The 23,600-nt window shown below is 32.8% G+C and overlaps 2 protein-coding genes and 1 non-coding gene across 10 annotated transcripts; 1 reads left to right on the top strand and 2 right to left on the bottom strand.

Annotated features, from left to right (window-relative positions):
• Positions 1-3,094: 3,094 nt before the first annotated feature.
• Positions 3,095-3,215, top strand: MIR171c (microRNA MIR171c). Its single transcript, NR_107994.1, has one exon. It is a non-coding gene; the product is annotated as a microRNA MIR171c (primary transcript).
• Positions 3,216-4,922: 1,707 nt separating this feature from the next.
• LOC101249433 (probable beta-1,3-galactosyltransferase 2) lies at positions 4,923-9,150 on the bottom strand. Of its 2 annotated transcripts, none has more exons than XM_010315370.4 (10): positions 8,310-9,150; positions 7,661-7,760; positions 7,321-7,570; positions 7,165-7,228; positions 6,610-6,682; positions 6,371-6,491; positions 6,148-6,235; positions 5,955-6,071; positions 5,639-5,748; positions 4,923-5,382 (listed from the first exon to the last, which is right to left on the bottom strand). In XM_010315370.4, the coding sequence occupies exons 1-10, from the start codon at positions 8,423-8,425 to the stop codon at positions 5,234-5,236; spliced, it is 1,188 nt and encodes a 395-aa protein (XP_010313672.1). In that variant the 5' UTR covers positions 8,426-9,150; the 3' UTR covers positions 4,923-5,233. The 2 variants fall into 2 exon arrangements, with proteins under 2 accessions (XP_010313672.1, XP_004251520.1); XM_004251472.5 differs by having other exon boundaries at positions 7,321-7,576; positions 8,310-8,866.
• A 2,069-nt stretch (positions 9,151-11,219) lies between these two features.
• On the bottom strand, positions 11,220-23,315 carry LOC101248944 (NEDD8-activating enzyme E1 regulatory subunit AXR1). Of its 7 annotated transcripts, none has more exons than XM_069292783.1 (16): positions 22,932-23,246; positions 21,448-21,620; positions 21,196-21,359; positions 20,078-20,188; positions 19,728-19,807; positions 17,773-17,923; positions 17,580-17,673; positions 16,065-16,153; positions 15,196-15,269; positions 14,939-15,101; positions 13,903-13,988; positions 13,687-13,728; positions 12,280-12,363; positions 12,010-12,190; positions 11,795-11,897; positions 11,220-11,525 (listed from the first exon to the last, which is right to left on the bottom strand). In XM_069292783.1, the coding sequence occupies exons 1-15, from the start codon at positions 22,967-22,969 to the stop codon at positions 11,814-11,816; spliced, it is 1,614 nt and encodes a 537-aa protein (XP_069148884.1). In that variant the 5' UTR covers positions 22,970-23,246; the 3' UTR covers positions 11,220-11,525; positions 11,795-11,813. The 7 variants fall into 7 exon arrangements, with proteins under 7 accessions (XP_069148884.1, XP_004251518.1, XP_069148885.1 ...); XM_004251470.5 differs by having other exon boundaries at positions 11,220-11,529; positions 11,799-11,897; XM_069292784.1 differs by having other exon boundaries at positions 21,448-21,714; positions 22,932-23,096.
• Positions 23,316-23,600: the final 285 nt, after the last annotated feature.

Genomic DNA, 23,600 nt, shown 5'->3' with positions numbered 1-23,600 from the left:
ACCTTGTGTGTTAATTACTTCTATTAATCTCTTTATATATATATATATATATATATATATATATATATAGGAACTTTCATATTAATTTTCGATTCTTAAATTAATTAAATTATTTAGTTAGGTATAAATATTTGATACGAATAAATATTATCAGTAGCATCGCTCTCTTCACGTTTAAATTATGAACTGCAAAAGAAAAAAATAATTGGCAAGTGAAATGTATAATAATTTGTTTGTCTCGTTTAAAATTGAATTTTTTTAGTCTGATCTAATTACTTAAATTAATTAAAAAGATTCGAGTAAAAAAAAAAGTAGAAGCAGGTATATTTTTAACGACCTTTATTTCTAACATGAACGATACATCATTTTCTATCTCTTTACATGGAAAAGAACTTGTCAAATCTATGTTATTTTATGATAAATCACGCGAACTGATTAAATACACAATAAAGAGTTTGTAGTATTTCCTTCAATTGATCCAGCTTTTTCGACTATTTTTTTATTATGAGTAAGACAAGTTGGAAACAACTAGGTAACGTCGACGATAATAATTTGAGTATATTTATAAATTAACCCATAAAAAGATAATTCGATCAATTTATTAAAATGTAGTAAGAATTGGATGAGTTGGATTATGACCCGTTTTTTAAATTTATTTTAGGGATAATGCACAAGTAACCCCTCAACTTATGTCAGAAATTTCAGAGACACACTTATACTATACTAAGGTCTTATTATCCCTAAACTTATTTATTAATAATTTTTATCCCTTTTTCGGCTTATGTGACATTATCTTGAGTCCAGATTGACTTTTTTTTTATAAATTAGTGCCACGTAGGTCGAAAAGAAGTGAAAAATTACTTATAAAATAAGTTCAGGGGGTAATAGTTACTTTGTATAGTATAAGTGTGTCTTTCGAGGCTTCTCATGCAATTTCTCTTTATTTTAATCCAAACAACTTCTAAGCATATCAATAATTTATATATTATTAATTTAACTCATTTTAATCTATTCAAATTTATCTCGCCCGTCTATTTGATCCCCTGTAAGAATCTTTAGAAAGAAAAAAAAGATTTTTTTAAAAATATATTTTATTATTAGAAGTAGCCGCCTATAAAATCAGATCTTACTTCATCCTAATGCCTGCAAAAATAATGTTGTGATATATATATATATATATATAGCCTTTGCTAAATATAGAAAAAAACTATGACATAAAGTTTATACTATGAAGCAATATACATAAGAAAACTTTGCTTTTGGTCATTTCTTAATTATTAGTTGATCTTTAGAAAAGAAAAAAAAAGTGAATCCCACTTGCTCTATGGATCAAATTATTTGTTTATTAAAATATCCTCAATAAATATAACGTGAACAAGGTTTTGAGGGGCGATTGAATTTTAAACCGTGTTAATGCATATATTAAAACTCATTGCAATGTACATACCTTAATACTAAACAAAATGTATATATTAGTTATACATAAATTGAAGTAGTTTACCATAAGGTACAAGTTAGTGGTGTAGCCACGTGTAGCATAGGGTGGTCAGTCAAACACCCTTCGTATTATACTATATATATGAAAAATTATACGAAATGTATAGGTCAAAATTTTATTTTCATACGTATATATTGATTCTCAAATATTCTTAATGAAATTTTCGACTTCACTAATAGTACTAGTAATACACAATATTAATACATGTATTTTTTCTAATGCATTCTACTAAATGACCCCTTAGCGCTACATCTGAGCACTCACAACAAGGAGTTCTATACAAGTAGACATTAAGGCCATGTAGTGCTTCAAAAGGCCCAAATATTAAGGATGAGGCTTGAAGTTGATGAAGAGGAACAAGAAGCCCAAATGTGGCCCATAATCATCCAGCCCAAATGATTCATATTTGGGCCTATTTTAAGTGTATCCGAGAAATGTATCAGTGCGATTTCATTAACTCGATTCGCCTAGAAAGAAGGTTGAACCACAAGGACAATCATCTATAAATAGATATCAACCCTGTTTTGCTATGAGAAATTGACGTCCTATCAATTGAGTTCTCTAGGTCGTAAGATCGTGATAGCAAGTTGATCTCAAATTTAACCACTGATTGTCAATGAAGTTGAAATGATATAATTCGATTGACCCTAAATCAAGATTATATTTATATTTGTAGATTTATCTCTTTTATAATTGTTTATGTAATTTCTTTTCGATCATCCATAAAAAGTATAATTACTTAAACCTGAAAAATAAGACGATTATATGTTGTAACAAATTAAAATAGATGTAAAAAATAAAAAGAAATTATACTATTTCTCTATATTAAAGTTATTATTTTTTATTTATTTAAAATAGCCCATTCAAAAAAAAGGTGATTTAAATGCAAGGATTAAACAGAACCAAACATCCTCTGCCCTACCCCATGCCCCCATTTAATGCAAAAGTATTAAAAGCTTCTTATACTTTTTTTCCGCTTGTCTCAAAATTATTTACGCCTCAAATTATTTATTGTATTTTTTAAAAATATAAGATAAATTTGTATTTTTCCAATTTTATTTGTAGTAGTATTCGATCTCAAAGACTATAAATATTTTAACAATAAAAAGATAATATATAAATAAAGTAAATATTATACAAAACAAGATAATATATAATAAGGTATAAATAATGATAATAATAATCAAATTCCCCCTAATTAATATATTTTTAGGGAAAATTACGATAAATAATTTGAGACCGATAAAGTATTTATCTGTTTTTTGTTTTAAGTCTTTCTTACACATTTCCTCTACCTTCTTTAATATTTCCAACTCCTTTTCTAGTTGAGTAGTTGGCCAATTTAATGCTACTTCTTAAATGCACCAAACAATATTGTCATCTTCCATGTTATTTTTCCTATTTTTAAGATTAATTCTTTACCTCAAAAATACCTAGTCTTCTATTCTTCAAATATTTCTTCATAAAAAAATCTCATAACTTATAGATTTTTTATTTTTCCTTTTCACATATAGTTTATTTTGCTTAGTAAATATGATGGAAAAAGGGGGAAAAATAAAGTCAAAAGTCAAAATCAAGAATGGATGTTTGAGTTTTCAAATGGATGAATACACGAGATATTGGTGCGGTTCAATGAGAAAGCAGTACTTAAGAACATTTTTGAGTCTACTTTTTGATTGAGCCGCGCCAATATCACGTGTAGCTAAATCTTTAGTTGTCCATGTATGTATATATGTACTTTGTTCTACATCAACATCAAGTAGTGAAGTACAATTATTTTGCCATTTGAAGTAAAAATATATTCACTGGTAAAATTACATTAATTGATTTTTGTTGCTTGAACTATTTTTTCCATTAATTATGTGTTCTTTATGTCTGTTTGAAAATGTTGTGTTGGGCTATTCTAGAGTTAATAATGATTTCAAAATTATTTTATGTTGGTTCTTCTTCTACTTGTCCTATTCCTTATTAAGTGGTTGAAGGTTGACCACTTTTTTTTAAAAAAAAAAATACGATAGTGTTTGAGACAGTTTGTGTATTTGAATTAATGTATTATATATGGGTTTTTACTTAAAAATATTAATGATTCGATTCGATTGTTATTTTATGAAATGTATATCATATTAATTTTTTGATTACTTTAGTTTGTACCACTAAAAAGACTTTTCAAAACCATTTGATTAATTATCCTAATTTTTCTTTGATATCGATATGATCTGATTAATTTTCAGTATAATGTAAGATTTACATGTAAAATTTACAAAACAATGTCACACATACTTGCATTGGACTTTGAACAAATTAACTCTTTTGGACATTTTTGTTGTTCAAAGGTGAGATGACTCAAGAAAATATGAAAGGGGAAAGGTTATATATATGTTGTTTGTTTGTGTTATTTGTATTATCGAATAACTCTAATCACCAGGTATTGACCATATCAAAAGAAATTATAAAGCGTTCTTTACGGATAAACTCATTTAAACTCCCTAGTGTTTGATAGTTAAAGAGCAACCACCCTACTCTCTTCTTTAGGTTAAACTTGTCAATATCTCCAAAGAAAAAGAGAGGTATTTAGAGTGATTTTTCGATTTTGTCATGTTTCGTTAGATCAAAAATTTTGAAATATATTTTTCTAAGAAAATAAATTCTTTGAAAATGAGATGAATGACTTTTCTAGTGGAATTAGACAATTTTTTTTGCCAAATGTCCTCTTAGGTTAATATACACAAACAAATCTAAAGAATAACCATGTAAATGAAAGGGCAAATGTATATAATGTACTTTTGAGTCTCCCCAACTACGGATTTAGCCATGTTAGGGAGCGTTTCACCTTTCAGTATGACACTTTTCGGAGCGAATTCAAATTCAACCAGACTTAAATGAGGGGAAAACAAAAGAAAAATAATACTATGTACCAAGATTTTCTCCATTCTCGGTATTTAAATTCAAAACTAAACTTCTAATTAAGGGTGGAGGGTTCAATTGGGGCATAGCGTTTTTTTTCACTCCTCAGATCTTTCACTTTTTTACTCTCTTGATGACTTGAACTCACAATTTTATGATTGAAAATGAAGGGTGCTTACTATCCGAGCAGCTTGTATCAGATGGGGCATAGTTATTTATGTTTGTATTGGAATTTTGTTCTTCCATGTGCAGCCTTATTTGTCCCTCCAACATTCCATATGTGTGTTTCCCTACCTATTTAAGAATCAATATTTTACTTTACACAAATGTAACATGTATAGAGGAACAAACATGTTTTAAACATTAAACATTAGTTGAGATGTCCAATAATACTAACATATTTGTTGAGCAATAATTCCAAAGAAATTTAGGATTTCATATTTATTTAATTTATGTCTGAATATATTTTGTAGTCGAATAAATTTTACAGTTTTTTTTTTACAATGTCGGTGTCTATAAGTTAAATCCTCGAACAATTCATTCCACTTGCATTATTAGAGATATGTACAATGATATGAGTTTATTTGTTACAAAAATGTAGTAGGTTTCCCCACAGCTAAACCTCTACAGGTTCAACTGAATCGACTGCTTTTCCGCTCGAACTATGTATACATATGAAGAAAAAAAAAGACAAAATGTATACATATAATACAATTACACTTATTTTCAAACCACTTACTCAACATTCTGGATTCTGAATTCGCCTTTGATCATACGTATAATATGTACTTCCAACCAAAAGAATGTGACATTTTGACATAGTGAATGTCCTCAGAATGCAGCTTTCCATAGTGCATTCTCTCCCTCGCCACAATGGCGATGGACCTCCTTCATCCTATCGACAGACCTGCATATTCCACTGCAGGTCCAGTCGAAAGAGGCAACACAAACGTTGCCTGCCTGTGCCTTCCATTCACAATCTGCATCGACAAGTACTTTTCGTATCAAATTTGATAACACAAAGATGAAACTAACAACGTCTCGTTAGACATCAACTCACACACGTGTATTACGCTCACTGAACTTTACCTACTATAGCAGTAAAGTCATGAAACTATTTTCAATGAAGACAAAAGATTGTAATTCATATAATCATTTAGTGAGAATTGTCCCAAAGAAATCCAACGAGTAACTAATAATACTGTTATACAGAAGAAAAGAAGAGGTGTGCTTTACCAGGTGGGGTTCCACAACACAGTCTACGATCATCGATATGCTGCACATCGAGTCCAATAAACCAAGCTCCCAGTGACACATCTTCGTTTGTATATTTATGAAGTACATGCCTTAACATATCAAGAAGAGTATACATATGTAAGAGGCTGCTCGGACTCATCAAAAATACTGAAGGGTGTATGTCAGATCTTCCAAAAGCTATGCATTTTGGGGGATTCAACGCGGGAGTGGAAATATTATTAGAGAGTGTGAGCAACATAGGAAAGAAGAAAAACTATGCTTTTATTCGAAATATATTAAGAAAAAGATACTTAACTGGTTTGCTGATATGTAAGTAGCTAAGTCTTTAGAAATGGCATATATTTGTCCAGTAGCATGACGAAAATACTTGTCTCCGAATTTCCAATATTCCGGTTCATGATACCTTACACCCCTGCCATTGAAAACAACAAAATGATCAAAAATGAAACTTCAAGTTTCAATTTTGCAGAAAAAATGGATGTCCTTACTTCCTGGAAAGGACAGGACCAGATTTCATGCACCCGATATATATACGTGGTTTTTTACTATGCCTTACTAATGTTTCCGCCAGTGTAGCTGCAACAGAAGTGAAAAATCAAGCTTGAATTTGCTGTAACAAGTCTTACAATCTCTATATAACATTGAAAAGTGATGGTTTTGGTTAAGTGTTAAGTATGTCAAGGCAGAAAAATTACGAAATATTTTGGTTACCTATATTGACATGAACATCATCATCAACCTTGATGTAATACTCAGCATCCCATAAGTTAACAGCTGTGGCAAAGTAAGTCTTCGTCTTGGCGGACAATTCAAGATAACCCTCAATATGATCCTGTTAAAAGGCAGCAGAGTGATGTATCGTCTTTTTTACGTGTGAATACATCAATTATAACATGTGGTTCACAAGAGTAAAGTGAATGATCAAAGGAAATGTGAGAGAAAAATATTACCAGACGCAAGAAATCACCGTGCTTTTTGTCCTCAGCTTCAATAGCTTTGTCTAATATGCCCCCTAATGTGGCACTGCAGAACAAATTTGTAGCTTTTTAGTCATGTTAAACGTTTATATTGTCTTTTAATCGAATACAAGAGTGCAAACAAGAGTTGATGCAGACAAAAGAGGATAGGATTTTATGTAATGGTATAGGGACAGACTCAACTTCAATTAAAGAGATTAAGAGGTGTTCACTCAGAATCTATGTTGCTCGGATACTCCAAAAATATCATTATACTCATGTCGGAAACTCCAAAAACGCCCACTCAGAAGCAATCATAAAGCAACAAAATTTTACTGAAGTTATTATAATCTAACTACATTATATAAAAACAATTCCGAGTAGAAAATTAAGAGATAGTGGTCTAAAGCACACCTGAATTACTACATTTTTGTGAGTTCCCTATCTGAACTATCATTAACGATGATGATATTTCGACCATCAACTCAAAAAACGATTACCACTATGAAGAAAAGGTTTAGTTAATTGAAAAGAAGCAAAATCCCCCACCTATGACCAATGACGAAGCGAATGATTATTCCTTTCTCTTCTTCCAGCTTCCTTCTTTTTTCACCTGTTTCACCATGTTAAAATCAACAATGTCAACACTCAGACAAAGCAAATGCCAGCATGAGACGAGTTAAGGCATAGGCAGAGTCATTAAACCTTGTGGCATCCATGTAGCGCGAACTGAATCCCTTCTTTTTCTGCTACTAAATGCAGTGTTTATTCCTACCACCATAAAATATTTTCTTCTTCTTCGTGATTCACCCTTTTCAATCTCTTCTGATATCGGAACCCCACTGAGAATCGACTCGTGAGCTGCCTTTGCTTCAGCCAACTCTATCTCCAAATTTGAAATGGTTTTATCTAATATCCCAAAATTATCTTTGGATACAAGTTTTACATCTTGCTGCTGCAACTAAACAAAAAAGTCAAGGTTAAGATGTTTTGTTGAGGTAAATAAACAGAAAATAAGCTTCAAGTTAGAATTAGGACTACTTACAAATTTTGTAATGCAATTCTCTGAAATTAATTTCAATCTTTCAGCTTCAACTGTAGTTGTTCTTGTAATTCCTTCTTTTGTTTCAGAAACTATCCACATTCTGCAATGATAAATGCTTAAATTACTGTCAAATAAACATTGAACAACAACATAACCGGGATTTTATCCCACAGATGGGGTCTGGGGAGGATAGAGTGTACGCATATCTTACCTCTATCTCGTGGACGTAGAAAAACTGTTTCCTAAACACCCTCGGTTGAACTAACACATACCAAAGTAGATTTAAAGGTAGAAAACAGAAGTAATGAAGATATCGCAAATCTACGATCAGACCTATCTATAAAAGTCAGTTTCTAATCTATAATAACATTTCACAATAACAGTCAAGTTTTTTTCTTGAATCGATTTTTCATGTTATGTTATATTCTCATGTTTTCTATAACAGTATTTCGCTATAACAAAAATTCAAAAGTTAGTTCATTCTGAATCACTAAAATCTAGCAAATCAAACAGAAAGACTTATGTAACATATCAAATAGTAAAATCCAATTGACCAGTACATAAAAATGTAACAAATCAAAACAAGAAAAGTGAAATATCACTATAAAAATTCAATCTTTATTTAAAAAAAAAAAGATTTCTTTTTTACCTGTTTGTGAAGAACATTCCAGCACAAAAACTTCCAAGACATAGAAAAAGACTCCATTTTTTTGAAACTACACTTCTTGATGGCCTTTCTGTTGCTCCTCTGTTCTTGAAATACATATCAAACACACCCTTAACCAGACGTCTCGATTTTGAACTCTTCTAGAAAGCCCGCGAATCAAGATTACAGTCAGAGCTTCAATATGAGTACCAGACACGGAAAACCAAAATCTCAGACACCCAATAACCAATAAAGCTATAATCTTTTTTACAGAAAAAGTGAATCCTAGGAACAAAGTTTGAGGAAAATTACAGTTTATAGGAAGAAGCTATTAGCCTATAACTATTACATGGAATTCTTTGGAACAGAAGTGAAGACAATGAACAGCACAGCTACATGTACCAAATTTACCAAACTGTCCTTTTCAAGATTGAGGACATTTCTCCTATAATGAAAATGGGGTTCATTAATCATGAGAAAATTGTACTAGTTTTTGCTATAGTGGCTTACATAAATGCCCTTCTTTCTTGAATTGTCAATATTATTAACTTTCCAACATTGATGGGAGAAGGGCATTTTCGTCTTTTTATATGGACTTCGGAAATATATATTTTTGAGGTTCAGTTAAAGTCAAATGTTATATCTTTACATGGAATTAGAGAGTTAAGGATCATCCCAATTATTGTACTCCACCGATGTCGTTCTTGATCCACACTAGGCTTCCAGCTCTGGGCGTGATTAGGGGTGTTTAGTCTTCGACATCGAGCGTGATAGATCCTTTGATCTTCTTATATGGATTTTTATTAATATTTCAAGTTGAGTTCGGTTCAAATGTTATATCTATAAAATATTATGAGTTAATACATGTAATATGTATAAATAATTTTTTCGGAATACAATAAACAAAAAAACTATTGTACTCGAGAACCTATAAATGAAAATTCTAATTCCGCGTCTAACGAATATATGCTTGACAGTTTGCATTTTAAAGTGATGGAGGAATCAAAAAAGAAAAAAAAAGTTGAAGGGAATCTATAGAATCTTGACATGTGTAATGGGATTATAAGCTATTGTTCTCTATCAAGAAAAATAAAATTTCATGATATTACAATGTCAGTGTGTCATGTGTGTTTGGTATTTTTATGTCTAGCTTAAAATATATTATATTTGTATCGAGCTATGAAAATAAATATTGATATTTTTAATATAATAAGTTGTTTGTATTATATTTTTTAAAATTTGATCCTTTTCTGAATTTTTTATGAATGTGTATGTTTTTTACATCGAACTGACCACAAACACACAACCATCCATTCCAATGGAACATTAATTAAACCAACAATTAATAAAGTAATAAAGTTTATACCACTAGACTTATATATATAGGAAATTTCTCAATAATTAAACTATTATTATAGGCCATTTATATTCATTGATTGTGAAATGTTTGAAGGCAAACAAAAAATTGAATTGAGCAAATCATTAAAAATAGTGAAGCAACCCATTAAATGATTAAGAAGAGTTGGTAACAGCACAAACTTTCTTTGTTATTTCTATTTTTTTATTTTAGATACCAAAATAGTAACAACAAAGAGATTGACACATGGTCTTTATATTTAATAAAAATCATATAAATTGGTTATAGTAATTAATTTATTTTAGTGAGGCTATAAGTGTAGCTTAATATGTGTCATTTAATAAAATTGTGAATTAATGGGAGATTAATCACTAGTGCAAGGAGATAAGTCAACAATATCAAGTGTGGTCCAATCTCAAGTTCAAAGTGGTCACCATGCACCAGGAATCATGTTATAGATAGTGGTGAATCAAGAGTGGAAGTAATTATTCAGAAGTACAAAGTTTACTCGTATTTGGTGTTTATATTTGACGTTGAAAGTAAAATATGTGTCTTTCGTACGTAAATGTATCACTTGATCATGACTAAAGAAACAAATTGAACTAAAAGCAAAGAGATCAGAGATAAATGTATCATATATTATTATAAGTATGAAGCTCTAAAGTATAAAGTTGAATTACTATTTTGCTCTTATATTAAATTAAAAATTAATAAAATACTTTACCCAAATATAAATTAGATATCTAATTAAGTAGTAATATTTGAATTACATAATAGAGGAGCAAAATGAGAAGTTCAGCTCAATTACTATGTGTGAAACAACGAAATAGGATGAACACTAATAAAGTTTCAATTAAATAGCTTGAAAGGTATAATCACACATATCAAAAATTGAGTGTTGTACACATGGTTTGATGCTGAATGATGATCAACTCTTTTTGAAACTCTCTAGCATAGTTTCCCGCAGAAAAGAAACCATATTATAAACTTTTACTACTAATAATAAATTGAAATTGCAGCTGTTTGCTAACAAAATACATCACATTTTCTTCAACAAATGTAGAAACTCCAAGTCTTCTCTACAGTGATGGATAGTAGTTGTAAGCCTATAAATGTAAGTCTGAGTATATCTGAAAGTTTTTAAGGAAGTAGTTACATTTGTAACAACACACATTAAGAATACAAGAAGACTTTAAATAACGTCGCATTTTCCCTTTTTAACTTGATGCGTCTTTCTTGGAATATAAAACAAATATTGATATCTAATCACCTTTTGATTGATCAATTTCATGAATTTTTAGTTATTGATCACTGTCTGTACATTTAATTGCTTATAAATGGGTAAGCTTTGCAGACTTATCTAATGTGCAGTAGATTGAAAATATCGAGAGAACACTAAAAAAAAAACATCATGTTCTTCTAATAGTTTATTACATCCTTTTTCATTTTTTTAAATTAATTTTTATTTGGGATACACGTGCGATGCACGTGTCGAGAACTAGTATTATAAATAGAGGGAAATGAGCTTTTAGTTAGATCAAATTGCAGACTGCAGGTTAAGAAAAATGAGATGAAATAGGATATCAAAATGAAACAACCCCTATATATCTGTTTCTAAAAAAGCTAAAACTATCATTTTAGTCCACAGCATGTTCAAACTCGTGACGTGCACCTAAACCACACATCACGTGTTGTGCTGTTACCAATGGATCAGCGTCCTAGGCGCTTGTCAAGAAATGTACTCTCTTTCTTAAAAATCTTTCACTGATCCTAAATTTCCTGCAAATCAAAGGAAGTATGACAAACTTTCCTTTTCACATGCTGCTGTAGGACTCATCTGAAGATTGAAAACTGAAGAAATGCTATCTGCCAAGGAGAGTGAAAGCAAAAAAACTATCAGGCCCGGTGAACCTAAGAATACCATGTAAGGGTGAACGAAAGAAGAAAACAACAATAACATACTCCCACGAATGAGGTTTAGGGAGGGTAGAATGTACGTAGACCTTACCCCTACCTTGGCAGGTAGAGAGGTTGTTTCGATAGACCCTCGGCTCAAAGAAAGCAAAAACCCAAAATTTATGAAGACATAAGCAGTAACAACAGTAAGATAATAAAAGGTGAAAGAAAGAACATGCCTGTGAATTCAGAGACTAGAGCAACAACAGTTGAGATTTGTGATCTATGCCATTAAAGATGAAAGTTCCAGACATGGGAATGAATTGTCTAGTGATGAGCTGCATATAGAACTTAGATTACTGCTCCGATCAAACATGGCTGTATATACAGAAAAGTAGAAGTTTCGAATAAAAAGCAAGATTCAAGTTCAAAATTGAAGGAGACACAAACCTTGATCACTTCTTGTGATGTGACTCCTCCAACAAAGGCAGCTACAACATGAAGCTCCGAAGCACCATACCGACACATCTCATTAATAAGGTCCTCTGATACAGAAGAACCATTGCAACCAAGGTCATTGAGTAGGCCAACAGCTGTAGTTTTCAGCCGGGATATATCCTCATCCATCTCACTACCAAGAAATTCATAAGGTCAGACGGCCATAAATTTACTTTTCCTTTAAAAATTGAATTGTATGGACGAGAAAGCACAAGTCCTTACCCATCAAATTGTCCAGGAAATTTGTTATAGTTCGCAGCAAACCGGTCAGCTGCTCGAAGAAGAATATAAAGACCCGCAGCAGTACTGCCATAAACATTTATAGTTCAGAAAGAAAAGAAAAAAATTGAGCACCCATTCAGAATATCTGATGTCTTTAATGTCAAACTAAATGACCAAGTCAAACTCTCCTTAAGCTTCATTTTGTTTAATTGTCAAAAAGTATTGTATTAAACTATTAATCTCAGCAACAAGTCTTTAACTTCGCATTTCTTTATTTCCCCCCTACATTTACAGGCCAGATGATCTACTAATGGAAAGAGAATCGAGAGACACATCAGAAAGCAACTGTTAACACAAAAATCCAGTTTACACCATCCCAACAGCTAAATTGCTTCAAAGGGTGAGTGTTTATCGTTATTTCCACTCAGCATTAATACTATAATTCTAGCCAGCGTTTCTTTGCTTCCACATCTATTTTTACCTTCATCATGAAAAGCAATTCAAACAAGCTTGGACAATACTACGTCCCTAATTTTTTCGAACATTTGAATACCCAAAGACCAACAAAAGATTGACTATCAAATATCTTTTGGCTGAAAAACAGATGGCAGTAGGGCCGGCTCCTGTCAAACCTTCTGAATGACTAAATGGCTGCAGTTCCATGTCTATCATATGAATATTTAAGTACTTCTTTCTTTTCCTTTATCCCAGCTAACCATCTATTTACCTTATCCTCAGTACAAGATGCCATTGCAAATATTAAGAAATGGCACACAGATGCACCATCAGCATAATTACAATCTGAAAGAACTAGAAAATACAACAGTCATCAAAAGAAATTTAAGATAAACTGTGAAGAAATCACAAAATTTAGAACAAAGTAAATTTTCAGAAGCAACTCCATCCTAATGCTTGCTCAATAAAATGTAGCTATCTAATCAAAAAGACTTATGTAGTATGAATTACCAACTTCTCATTCTCAAAGCTACTTATTTATTCCGACCAAGCTGCCACTAACGCTTTGATTAGCATCACTAGGGAATTTAATCCTAATTTCTTTTTATTTACCTTTATGCTCCATTTCGCTTGTTCAACAAAAGGTGAGCATCACTTGAAGAGTTAGCAGTATTCAATGTTAGCTTAATAACATAGAGGCAACTAGACTAAATAGGGCCTTCATCAAGTCCAGCATGCAGACACCTTAAAAAGAGAGATCCTTCATTTAAAGAACTTGAAATACTCCTACTTCAACAGAAAATGTCTTAATAACCTAAATTATGACTTCTAAATCTACTTTTCAAAATTTGGAAGTTCATATGTGACTTCACTAGAAGCCCTTGGGAAAAGGATTTACACAAAGAATATCCACCATGAAATGGCAGGGGGCTTTAACTGGGATAGACTTACTTTTCAGGAAGTACTTTAAGAGTGTTGGCTTCTTGCAAAGTCCTGTTATGTGGTATCACAAAACAATCAAAGTATCATGAAAGGATCATGTTGGTTCGAAGAGCTTAAATTATCCCAAGAAGCCCTTCCTACTTCGATTTATATCTCAGATGATGTTTCCAACTTGAGGTCAATCGACCATGTCAATCCATATTCCTATGGTAAGCAATTACATACCCATAATCCTCATCTGTCAGATACTTTTGTAACTCTGGTTGGGCAGGAGAGTTGAACTCGTCCTCAACGAGCCGATATCTGCAAACCTGACATAATGGAAGATAAAATTTCAATGACAGGAAACTAAAACATCCAGCCAGAAATAATGATGTTAATCACTATCATCGTATCTTTTCACTAAGATAACAACAAACTCAACCACAAAAATGATGCATGTAGAAGGAGAAGGATTTTAAGATCCCCACCCACCCACACAGCATAGCTGAACACACTTTGTGTAGCATATAGTTTTTGAGACCATTGAGGATTTTCAAACAACTGCCGAATCAAATAGGGGAGCAACACCAGGAAATAGCTGTTCCCAACCTAGCATCCTTCTGCCTGACAGAATTCCCCCCTGCCCCCTTTCACAGCCGTAGTGAAGTACTTACAAGGCATGTGCCAAGCAAGATAAACCATTTAATAATTTAGGACCTTTTCTGGATGGCTCCTTAGAATGAACCCAAATTTGACCACTTGCAGAAAAGAGGTTGGATACAAGAAGAGCTTTGAGAGAAGAGACAAGACAGAATAACAGACTCATACCACAAAAACAGCAAGCTTAGAAACAGAGTCCTTTTCATCAGGGTCAAACAGATTAATATTCTCAGTGTTCCAATTTATGTGTCCTCTGTTTCAAAAGGAATTCCATCTTTCTATATCTAGTAAGCATTTAATTCCAATATTCCCATTTTAACCTTAATGTATCTCCCTTATAGCAATGATGTGGCATCTTTGACACCACAAGATTCAAAGGTGTTTTGGTATGTTATACACACATTTAGTTTAAGACCATAAAATTCAAAAATCCTTTTACATCCTTCAACTGCATGTCAAAACTAAGACGCACAAAATGAAACCGAGAGATTATATGGCTTATATAGCAAGAATTACGATGTGTGAAGTCTCAAAAAGATAGATTCACGTAGCACAAAGAAATAATTCTAGATGGACGAACTTCCAAATTAAGGGAACAGAAAACATGAAATGCCCTTACAGCAAGTTTCCTTGCATTTCTACAAAAGCTCTTTATATTCGCCTTGGAGATACTGGCTGGATCCCTACTAAATTTCTTGAGTAAATTCTTGACCCTTTGCTCCATAGCTAGAAAATCAGCCTCGGCCTTGGCTTGGTAGGTCTTTTGCAGGTTTACGTACAATCTGCAATAGAGTTAACAGTCCAAGCATCAATAAACACACTCCCATAGATCTTAACAAAAACTTAATGAGTTGTGAAGAAACTTAAACCACTAACTCAGTTGATGATGTCATATCTGGTATTGATCCCTCAAGAGGTGTCTCCCCACCACCTTCACTAGCTATGAACTCCTAGAATGCAAGAAAATATATCAATTTAGGTAATTTAAGCAGGTTGTCTGATAAGGGCTACTAAGGAAAATGTATTTGCTGAAAAGGATAAAGAACGAACATTTTAACCCAGATGAAGACTGACAATGTAATAGTTTTGCGTGCATACTAATAAAATAATTAATATACAAATTAGATATAAACCAATTAAAAGAATGACATGAACACAGGGAAAATAATTTTTCACAAAATCTCAGTTAGTTCCCAAATTAAGCTACATTCGTCTAATCCATCTAGTAACTCAAATTTTCTTGTGCAAATGCAGAAAAGCAAAAAAGACACAAGAGATGGAAGGACCATCGCACCATAGAGGATAGACCCAGAAGCCTTAGGCCTATAGATTGTTGCCACATTACTCAGATGTAGAACTTGGCAAAAAGGCTCTTCCCTCCATCCCCTGCCTTCCCTCTCGCTCTTTCGAAAGGATACACACAAGCAAGATTCAAAGGAAGAAACTACTACAAGCAACTCACCAAGAGAAGAACCAACGGAACTGGTACTTCCAAATCTTTGCAATCAACTAAAAGCCATCAAATGTATGGACTAATAAATGTCTTTTTGTTATTTTGAGCTAAAGAAATGAGCAAGAATAACAAAACATCAGCAACGTAAAATCATGCTATAGTGGACCTATCAACTCGGCAATTCTTCTATTAATAAAGTTAAATCAACTAACAAAGCTGCAATAATTCCAGAAACTGTTTCCCAGCTTCTTTCTGCTGTGTGTATGCTTTTTCTTTAGAAAGTGTAAGTTACCTTCATGGCTGCTACCATCACCCAAAAATCAGATGAATTGGAATCGACTTCTGCACAGCTGTCATTGATAATCTTCTGTAAGTTTGGACCTAGTATACGAAAGAGAAAACTCAATTACAAATTTCCGATCTCATCGTTGGGTTCCAAATTAAGATTCCACCAAACTAAATTGAAACCAATACAATGTCAAGTTTCCAGAAAGAATTCTTTACTCCGTGAGTATTCTTTTTATTTGATGAACTAAGATCTACAGTCATTATGATTACAAGTTTAGAAAAGAAAGTCTCTAACCCAACTCAAGACCCACTTATTCTCTAGGATATTTATCAATTCAAAGACTTCTCCACAGAGTTATCCTCTTGCATTGAAGCAATAACCAATCAATCCAAAAAAATAAAAGACTAAGACTACAATGTCCGACAAGGCGTATATAGTTGCAACTGCATGTTACTCTAATTAGTCCTCTAGTTTGCAATAAAGAAACAATATGATGAATACATAAAAACCAATATAAATTCATAAACCATCTCCAAGCAGCCAAATCTAAGCAAATCATGTTTATTGGTGTTAAGCAAAGCCTCTCCAATTTATTTATTTTTTAAAGTCATAGCAGAGCCTCCTGAAGTACAAAGACAGAAGGTTTATTTTAAAATTTAGTAACATCGTAACTATTATGTTAAATGCCGCATTGACAATACACCAAATGCATGTTTCTCAGTAAATTGAAGATGTCCCTACCTCAACAATCTTGAGAACTAGTGGCATCATCTTGATCAAGTAAAGAAAAAGACAACCAGAAACAGACAAGTAATATTTTGGAAACAAAACAAAGTAAAAAATCTATTCAAATTTTGAGAAAGAAATCAGATAATGAAATAAATTGCTGCCAAAGATCACAAGCAACTCTAGATTTACACATAAAATTAAGTGAAAATATTCATTCATTAAGAAAAGACGAATTTGCCGATTATTCAAAAAGAATGGGAACCAAAAGATGAAAGATGTGAAGCAGCTTCACTAGAAAATTGGGAGCTTTTGACATGTACTAAAATAAAAAATCATCATCTACTAAAATTTCAAATCTGGTTATTAGGCAACCCTCAACTTGATGTTGCAGGTATTTCAATGTAGCTTCCTACAGATTATAGAGATCTCACTGAAGAAAATATTCAAATTAATTCTCTTACTATGAATTTTTTTACATCTCGGAAGCTGCATATGATTGTGCTAATAACATCAGTTGAAGGTTGCCTAAAGCAATATTGGAAAACATAAATCAGTTATGGATGTTAATAAATGGACTGATGAGAGTTCTTGTTCTTAATCCAGGTGCAATGACAGTCAAATGAAACTGCTTCCCAGATTAAGGACTCCACAAAAGCAGGGGTTGAACCGCTAAGAATCCATCCCAAAGACTCGACAAAAATATAATAAATCACCACTAATATTATTAGACAAGATCGAAAAAACTAGTATGAGTTTCTGATACAGCATACAAATCATAGATATACTTACCAATCCCTACTGGGGAAAAGACCTTAAATGATGCTTCCATGGCTTCTTTATAGTTTTCTTCATCCACCGTGCTCATCTTGGATTTGATCAAATCCTATGACATTTAATAATTTGACCAAATCACCTTAGATGGACCAAAATGGAACGATTTAGGATGAAACTTAAGAAGGATTTGACAAATATGTAGGTCAACCTTGAATTGTTTTTTTTCTTCTCTGGTAGAAGGAAACTTTCCACCATGCATATTCGTCCATTCCTCTGCCATCTTAACAAGGATAATAATATATGGTGTGTGTTTATGTACTACAGCATCAGTTGTGTTTAAGTCAATTGTCTCTGCAAACCTGTGGTCATAAGAATGAATGAAATCAGCTCCTTTCTTTATCTTTTTCCTCCTTTTAATGAGGAAGATGTATCTGGTGAAATAAGGAGAAACAGTGAAAGCTCTGAGGAAAGGACGAATCCCAGTAGAAAGACGCTAACATTAGTGAAATCCCAATTTCCATTAAAGACAAATCTAAATGTATCACAGGTATGAAGTATGGGTTTACACCAAGACTCTTTAAAAGAATATATCAAAACCCATAAATAACCTACCAGGTTTGCAAATTTTGTTACTGTTACTTATATGCATCACACTGCTAGCAGAGATGGTTCACAAATCTTACAATTTCTACCATTACCAAAAGCTTAATCCTCAGCAGCATATACGCATACTAGGAAACGACAAGCCTCCTGAAAAATACAGAGCAAGTTATACCACTCTTCCTTAGCAAAGAAAGAAGGCAAAAACAAATGCATCTGATTATTTCTCATCTTGTACAACCCCTCAATCGTTTGAAACTTCTAAGGTCATCCGAACATCAGTAAGCTGTTAATGTTACTTGAATCATGACCAGATAACTAAACTGTGCAATTTTTCAGAAGCTTTTTTATTCCAACAAAAGAGAGCCCGGTAAGGAAGATATTGGGAGAGGGTGAACAGATATTCTAGTAGAATGAAGTTTTTATAAAAGAAGACACTTAGGGGTCGTTTGGTACAAAGATTAATAACGCAGGGATTAGTAATGCAGGCAACAATAATGCATGGATTAGTAGTGCATGGATTAGTAATGCAGGGTTTATTTTTATCAAGTTTTTGGTTTATTGTCTCCCACCTCATCTTGTGTTTGGATAAAAACTCTATAAAAAGCTTCTTTCCAATTATATACCCTTGAATTATTTTTTAAGTGGGTCAAGGTAGATAATTGCCGGACAATAGTACTTTTTTTATGCCTCTCAAATTCAAAAAAAAAAAGACATCCAAAAGTTAGACAAAGTTAAATTGCTCACAGAAGCCAAATGAAGAACAGGGTCATTCATTTCTCCAAAGATAACAGCATTGCAATCATTCTATAGGAAGACATTCTGCCAAACTGAGTGCTCCACGTAAGAGCCACAGCCATTTTACTATCCATTAGGGAAAAGCTACTGCACCCAATATCCACTTATAGAAATTTTACCATACACCAGAGACCACCTTCAAACCTCCCTGCTAAGAGGAGTTGCATTGTCCCAAAAGATAATCGATCAACTCTTGCTCAGAAGTTGTCAAGTATATCTTTCTAGCAACTCCTTAGGGGATCTTAAGCATAGAGAAAAAGTAAAGGTAAAGCAAAAACACAAGCCTGAAATCTGAATGTTATTTCAAGATGTAAACGGATCTGGATTGACTCTTAGGCACTTCTAGATGTAGTTAAATGTCAGCTTAAATAGAGGATTTCACCGTGGGAATAAGGGTGATAATCTACCACAACCCTTTTGACATAATCATGTCCTTCATACAGGGTCGCAACTCAAAAAGATGTAAAGAACAGTTGAGACAAAAAGGAACCCTATATTATGCTACGCCAAGAATATGTGGGAGCATCCGCAATTTGGAAGTAAGGGGTGTATGTTATAGTCCATAATCCCTGGCATATGCTCCATATTACTCAAAGTCATCCTAATTAAAACACAGCCACAAGGGTGTTTGTTTCCCATCAAAACAAAAAAAGGCCAAAAAGGTACTTGTGTTAGAATAAGTGATATTGTTAAAGTGAACAGTATCCATTGTACAACAACTATAACATATCAAAGCACAGAGGAAAGCACAAAGAAACAGCCAACCTCCGAAGTTCTGGCCATGGGTCATTAAGACGTAGATCATCTAAAAAATGGTCAGGCTTTGATTCAATTACTGTATGTTCCTGCAGATAGAAGAGAACAAATGATTAACATAAATGATATCACACTTGATAAGAGCTCTGTCAAACAAACAAATTGTAACTTCCTTGTTCGTTCATTGTTTCACTCTATTCCTATGGCTTCATGGTTTTCTCTTTTTGCAACAGTAGTTCCTTGTATTACAATGAAATAGATCCTCACATTATCCATGTTAACGTAGTCACTGGTGTGGACCCACGAGTTCTCTATCAATACAGATTTCACAGTTAACAGCTAAGCAGCAATAAGATTACCTTCACACTGATCCTAACAAGACCCATGAGGCCATATGATCGTGCAAATATTAGAATAATATTTGCCTCCCGACAGATACGATCCAATTTCACCATAGAATCTTCAACCAACTGATAAAGAACCGAAAAGGCATAAGATAAAATTGTCAGAAATTCCAATGCACTACTAACTGCTGATAGACAATTAGCCATATTATGCAATTTAAATGATCGGTTGAGTTGGATGACAAAGGAAACAGATTGTTCTTTTGCTTGAACCTTTATGTATTCTATTCCTTATTATTTTATTTTTCAAAAAATATCTTTTATTTATTTATTTTGGGGGGTGGGGGTCTAGCCTTGCTTCCCAAATTAAAGAGTGGATAAGCTGCTGCTCATAATTATGCAGATAGCAAAGCTAATTGTTTGCTCTTTCAAATCAACATGGCCCTACATCTGTTGAGAAGGAGATAAAAGACAAATATCATGTAGTCAACATAATTCTGAGTATTGATGGACATACTACAGGGACACTTATGAATTTACATACTACACAGTAGATAAGATGTGTTGAAATGATTGTAGCTCATAAATTGCAATTCAAGAGGCAGAGAGACTCTTCAAATTTGAGCTCTACACATAGAGACTCTTCAGTGGTTCAGTTACAATCAAGAATGAGACTGTAACTGAAGTTCTTTAAAAATAAACACCGAAAAATAATAGAATTGGCTGTGTGTATACTAATTAGACTTTCTGAGCGAATATGTATATTGGACAATGTATGTAGGACAATGACATATAGGAATCTCTCTAAATTCTTTTGTATGCATGAAAAAAATAAGACAAGAAGATGAGCATACTGTATCACTTCTTTCTTATGGAATTAAAGACAGACATTGAAGAACACTAACACATGCTATTTGCCTGATTGGCGACAATATCTAATTTGACAGTTTCATGTTGTAGAATTATCAAGAAATGTGGCATAATGTCAAGTGAACATGTCAAGAGCTTTCTTTTACCATATGCAGATAGCAGGGGTTTTATGATAACAAAAACTAAGTTAAAAAAGTGGGAATGCAGAATTATGCCAAGATCAAATTGTTTTTATGAGTACAAGATAACTTGCGTCTCCAAACCTGTGTAGCTATGACCAAGGTAAACTGAGAAAAGAATGATGGATTAGTCTCAATCAGTTCCTCGGGATGTTCTTCTATAAACTTCGCTTTAACAGCATCATTTAACTCTTGAAGAAATGCACACACGCACTCTGCCTTAGATTGTCCAACACTTGATTCATCAACTACCATAAATACAAGAGAAAAATAAGAATATGGAGAAGCCAAGGTTTTTTAAAACTGTAGATGCATATGCACAACAGCGTAACATACCCATAAAATTATTTCCAAGATCACCCACTTCAACCTTAGAACCATCAACAATAGTGATGCTTCCCACCCCACCAAGAACAAGATTTTTCAAAGTTTCAGAACCAGTTGGACCACAGTTAAGTAAGCAGATACTGGCTTTCTCCAGTGCAGCTTGTCCTTTCTCACCCCATATCCTGCAAAACAGCATCAGTATTATCTCTACCCCAACCTAGAAATTTAATTGTCAAACATGTGAATGCAGAGGAATGGTGTACTCCAAGTTGGAATCTGCATACATCCATGAATACCCATAAGTCATATGATATAAAACCCTTGTTATTGAGGCCAAATGATATTAAACTTATTTCTGTCTCTGCCTGTGTATAACTATTATTTGAAAGCTGTGAACATTTAAGTCACATATGTACTTGAAAATTCATAAGTTGATCAATTTAACTTGTGTCAAAAAGTAAAGTCTGTGACAAAGGTATCAATGTTGCATGACATATCTCATGAGGCATTCCATGATATGGCATTGCAAGAAAATTTATGATCGTCATCCAGAACCAAGAATCATCATATTTTGTAATACTAGACTAACTCGGAGATTAGGATAGGAATGATCATCCCTGATCGATTCCTGATTGGACTTTTGTAATACAAATAAAGGCAGTCACAAAGCAATACACACACTCTCTCTCTCTCCCCTCTAGTATCATGCGAAATCATGTAGTAGTTAGGGCATGTTTGGTAGGGAGGAAACACTTACCAAAATATATATTTTGATCTTCCCATGTTAGGTTGGTCAAAAATGTTTTGGAAAATATTTTTTCTGGAAAATTCCTTTAAAATGAAGAAAATGACTTCCCTAATGAAAGTAGGAAAAAAAAAAACTCCATAAATGACATTCCAAGTTCATTGTCTTCACCCCACCTACCCAACGCCTCCTCCCCGCCACCCCTATTTCCCATCTCGTGTCACTCCAATAGCGTATTGCTAGATTACATATAAATACTCTTAGGATAATATTTTTTTCCTTACTTACCAAATACTGAAAAATAAGTTTAAAAAACCATTTTTTTTCAAAGAAAGCATTTTTCTTCCTATCAAACACACCCTTAGCACATTAAAACAGCAGTCTTGCCTTTCCACTAACAATTCATCTCATACCTTATTTCCACTTAAATACCAAACTTTTTCACCACTCAAAACATAAAAAGATCAAAACTTTTTCCGCAAAAACACAACTTTACACACTATTAAAATAAAAAAAGACCCTAAATATACCCAACCTCAACTAACTTAGAACTTACTAGCATTCAATAGATATTTCATCAATATATTTTCCCACAACCGTAGCATATCACATAAAAAAGATGCTTTTTTTTCTCATTTCTTCTACTAAAATTTTCAATTCAATCCAACTATATAAGAACTACACATTCAGTGATGGCGTTCATAACAGAACTGAAAGCAGAAAACATAGAATACACTAAAAAATTCACCTGAGCTGACGATCATATTTGACTTTAGGTTCCGCCATTGTTGTATGTATGAGAAAAAATTCAGCTTGCTTTATACGCTGGAGGAGAGTGAAATAATACAGAGAGGGTGAAGAAGAAAGAAAATTTCCAATTGGAATTTCTTTGACATAGTGATGGACCCGGGTCAGTTCAATTTGGGCCTCGTGGGCCTTGACCCGACTTAACTAAAATACGAAACATTCCTAAAAACCTAATGAGAGATCGAATTCAAACATATCCAAAATTCACAAAAATTATATAAACGTTAACGAAATATAGTAAAATCCATCATGTCACAACTCATATAGATAAAAGAAAAAGATTTTTATATCACAACTTAGATAAGATCTAAAGGATAGTCTCTCTAGAATCATTATCTACATTTAAGATATATATAAATATATTTTATAATTTATATTTTGATTTATATCTATAAATCAAAGCTATAGAAAAATATTTAATTTCATTTAAGCTTAGACATATTATAAATTGTCATGCATTGCGATATCAAATGTAATAAAATATCATATCTAAATCTATTAATCTTTTATCCTAATTTTCATTCATTAATCTCTTCGATTAATTTATTAATAAAATAACTTACTATATTTCAATATTAGATAGAATACGTTTGATGTCAAGTCAATAAAG

This window comes from Solanum lycopersicum, chromosome 12 (genome assembly GCF_036512215.1).
Source record: "Solanum lycopersicum chromosome 12, SLM_r2.1".
Taxonomy (NCBI): domain Eukaryota; kingdom Viridiplantae; phylum Streptophyta; class Magnoliopsida; order Solanales; family Solanaceae; genus Solanum; species Solanum lycopersicum.
The sequence above is the reverse complement of the archived record's forward strand: the minus strand, read 5'-3'. Positions and strand labels throughout refer to the sequence as shown.

Bases quoted from the DNA above. Each gene is read 5' to 3' on its own strand.
- LOC101249433 (XM_004251472.5), bottom strand. From the start codon at position 8,425: ATGTATTTCAAGAACAGAGGAGCAACAGAAAGGCCATCAAGAAGTGTA. The intron at 6,683-7,164 runs GTGGGGGATTTT...TTTGTTCTGCAG, and splicing joins CGCTTCGTCATTGGTCATAG to TGCCACATTAGGGGGCATAT. The intron at 6,236-6,370 runs GTAACCAAAATA...CTTCTGTTGCAG, and splicing joins TGATGTTCATGTCAATATAG to CTACACTGGCGGAAACATTA.
- LOC101248944 (XM_069292783.1), bottom strand. From the start codon at position 22,969: ATGGCGGAACCTAAAGTCAAATATGATCGTCAGCTCAG. The intron at 21,621-22,931 runs GTGAATTTTTTA...GCTGTTTTGCAG, and splicing joins AAATATGATCGTCAGCTCAG to GATATGGGGTGAGAAAGGAC. The intron at 17,924-19,727 runs GTTGGCTGTTTC...TTATGACCACAG, and splicing joins CCATGGCCAGAACTTCGGAG to GTTTGCAGAGACAATTGACT.